General features: G+C 39.6%; 1 protein-coding gene across 1 annotated transcript; it reads right to left on the bottom strand.

Moving 5' to 3' along the window:
- Positions 1-400: 400 nt before the first annotated feature.
- LOC127149757 (uncharacterized) lies at positions 401-1,765 on the bottom strand. The gene has a single exon (XM_051085629.1). The coding sequence runs from the start codon at positions 1,763-1,765 to the stop codon at positions 401-403; it is 1,365 nt and encodes a 454-aa protein (XP_050941586.1).
- Between the last annotated feature and the right edge of the window lie 1,046 nt (positions 1,766-2,811).

Raw genomic sequence — 2,811 nt, 5'->3', positions numbered from 1 at the left:
ATAGAAACTCAGAACAAAATTCAACAGCTTCCTCACATATGTGTGCTTCTGCAATCGATCCTTTCGGACGATTTCTATTACGGACATAACTTTTCAACACTTTCATATATCTTTCGAATGGGTACATCCACTGAAGGTATATGGGTCCACAAAGTTTTGCCTCTCACACAAGGTGGACGCATAGATGTACCATAATGGTGAAAAATGATAGTGGAAAGTACTTTTCAAGCAAACATAATGTTTCAACAACGTCTTGCTGCAATTTATCTAAATCTGATATTCGCCAAGTCTTGGAGCAAATAGCATTGAAAAAAGAACACAATCTAGTGATAGCCACTCTAACATTGTTAGGTAAAACTCCACGTATTGCAATTGGGAGAAGTTGTTGCATTAGAACATGTCAATCATGTGATTTAAGACCAGAGAGCGTTAGGTTCTCTAAAGATACCAAACTTCTGAAATTCGACGAATAACCTTCTGGAGCCTTAAGATCAGACAAAGTTCTGCAAATAGAGACTTTCTCCTCTCTTGACAATGTATAACATGCTGCAAGTATGTAAGTTCTACTTCCATCAGACATAGGGGCCAATTCGGGTCGAATGTTCATTTCTACCAAATCAAGTCTAGCACTCAATCCATCCTTACTCTTCCCTGGTATGTCAAGCAGTGTACCAATTATATTCATCAATACATTCTTCTCAATATGCATAACATCAAGACAGTGTCTTACATGTAATTTTTTCCAGTACGTTAACTCATAGAATGCAGAAATCCTCTTCCAGTAGTCGTTCGAAATATCTTCATTCAACCTCCTAGTAGACCTTTTACCGCATGGAAAGGTCTTATCCTTAAGTCTATTATAAATTGTCTCGCCTGATAAAGGGAGAGGAGGTGTCCCATGCTCATGATTACCATCAAATGCTTTCTTTTGTCTCCTATAAGGGTGATGACGTGGTAAGTATTTTCTATGTCCCATATATGCATTTTTCTTCCCATGTGGTAGTCTTATAGAAGAAGTTTCCTCCCCACATATTGGACAAGCCTTATACCCTTTCACGCTACACCCACACAGGTTCCCGTATGCAGGAAAATCATTGATAGTCCACAGTAAGACAGCTCGCAGGGTGAATCTTTCATTTCTATGTGCATCAAAACACTGAACACCTTCTTCCCACATAAGTTTGAGATCATCAATCAAAGGTGCTAGGTAGACATTTATGTCGTATCCTGGTTGCTTAGGTCCCGAGATTAACATAGTTAACATCAAATACTTCCTCCTCATACATAGCCATGGTGGAAGGTTGTATATTGTAGCAATCACAGGCCAACAACTATATTTCGTTGATAAATCTCCGTATGGATTGATGCCATCTGTGGACAACCCCAAGCGAAGGTTTCTCGGTTCGGACCCAAAATCTGGCCACAAATGGTCTACCAACCTCCAAGATGGAGTATCAGCTGGATGCCTTAACACACCGTCTACTTTCCTGTCATTTGCATGCCAACACAAGTGCTTTGCATATTCGGAGATCTTGAACATCCTTAAGAACCTCAGAACAATTGGAAAATACCACAGCTGTTTAGCTGCAACTCCCTTAATCTCTTCATTTGAGTTCTTACTTGTCTTCCACCTCGAAATGTTACATTTAGGACACCTACTGATGTCTGCCAGATCTTTTCTATACAAGCAGCAATCGTTAGGGCATGCATCTATTTTTTGATAACTAAGGCCCAACGCAGTAAGCGTTTTTTTTGCTTCATACATGGATATCAGCATTTTATTATTTTCAGACAATAACTCGCTAATCGTTGCCAGTAGTTCGGAGAAGCTAGCATTACTTCATCCAAATCTAACCTTCAGGTTGTATAGCCTAACTAATGCTGATAACTTTGTGAATCTTTTACAACCAGAAAATAGAGGCTTCTTTGCATCATCGAACATATTGTCAAACGTATTAGGTACTTCAGAAAACTGATCGCGAACATTTTGAACCATATTTATGACATGAAATAAATCATCGTCGACCGTTTCTTCGTTCGTGTAAGCCTGTCGATTACATGAAGTCTCTGATGTAAAAGATTCGCCATGCCAAAACCATATCTTATAGCTTTGATCGATCCCATTGGCATATAGATGATATCTGACTGTTGATTCGTCTTGCGGCAAACGGTTCCCACATTTCAAACATGGACACCTGATAGTACTGGAACCTTTGGCATGACGAAAACCAAATTGAACGAACGCTTCCACTCCCAATTCATACTCCCTGGACATCCTATTCTCCATCATCCATGATTTGTCCATTAGACGATATTACACGGTTTATATATCTCAGAAGTTAGGACTTAGTCAAACCTGTATGCAAAGAAATAGTAAGAAAACTGGCCAAATCCTCTAAAAGAAAATAAAAAGAAACCAAATGGCTATCAAATTCCTGACAAAAAATTTGCGTCTAAAACAAGCATGTTAGAACATAGAAAGACACTCCAAAGTTCCAAATCTAGTCTTAATTTAGAGAAACCATGCACCTAGTAAGTGGGGAGTGACTGAGAGTTTAAATAGTTCGTTAAGAGAAGATAGGTGACGGAGAGGGGGAGTAGTGGGGAGACCATCTAGAGAGAGAGGTTGAGGAGGAGATGATCTTCTGTGGGGAGACCATTTTGATATCTTTCCCTCACCAACCTGAAGCCTGTGTAGAGAAATTTCCACAACAAACTAGTCATTCAGCATGATTTTAACTTCTTCCCACACCCTTTCCCTTAACAGCAGCACCGTAGCCTAGGATCACTCCATAATTGTGTGTTGCTCCA

This window comes from Cucumis melo, chromosome 6, assembly GCF_025177605.1.
Source record: "Cucumis melo cultivar AY chromosome 6, USDA_Cmelo_AY_1.0, whole genome shotgun sequence".
In the NCBI taxonomy this organism is placed as follows: Eukaryota; Viridiplantae; Streptophyta; class Magnoliopsida; order Cucurbitales; family Cucurbitaceae; genus Cucumis; species Cucumis melo.
The sequence above is the reverse complement of the archived record's forward strand: the minus strand, read 5'-3'. Positions and strand labels throughout refer to the sequence as shown.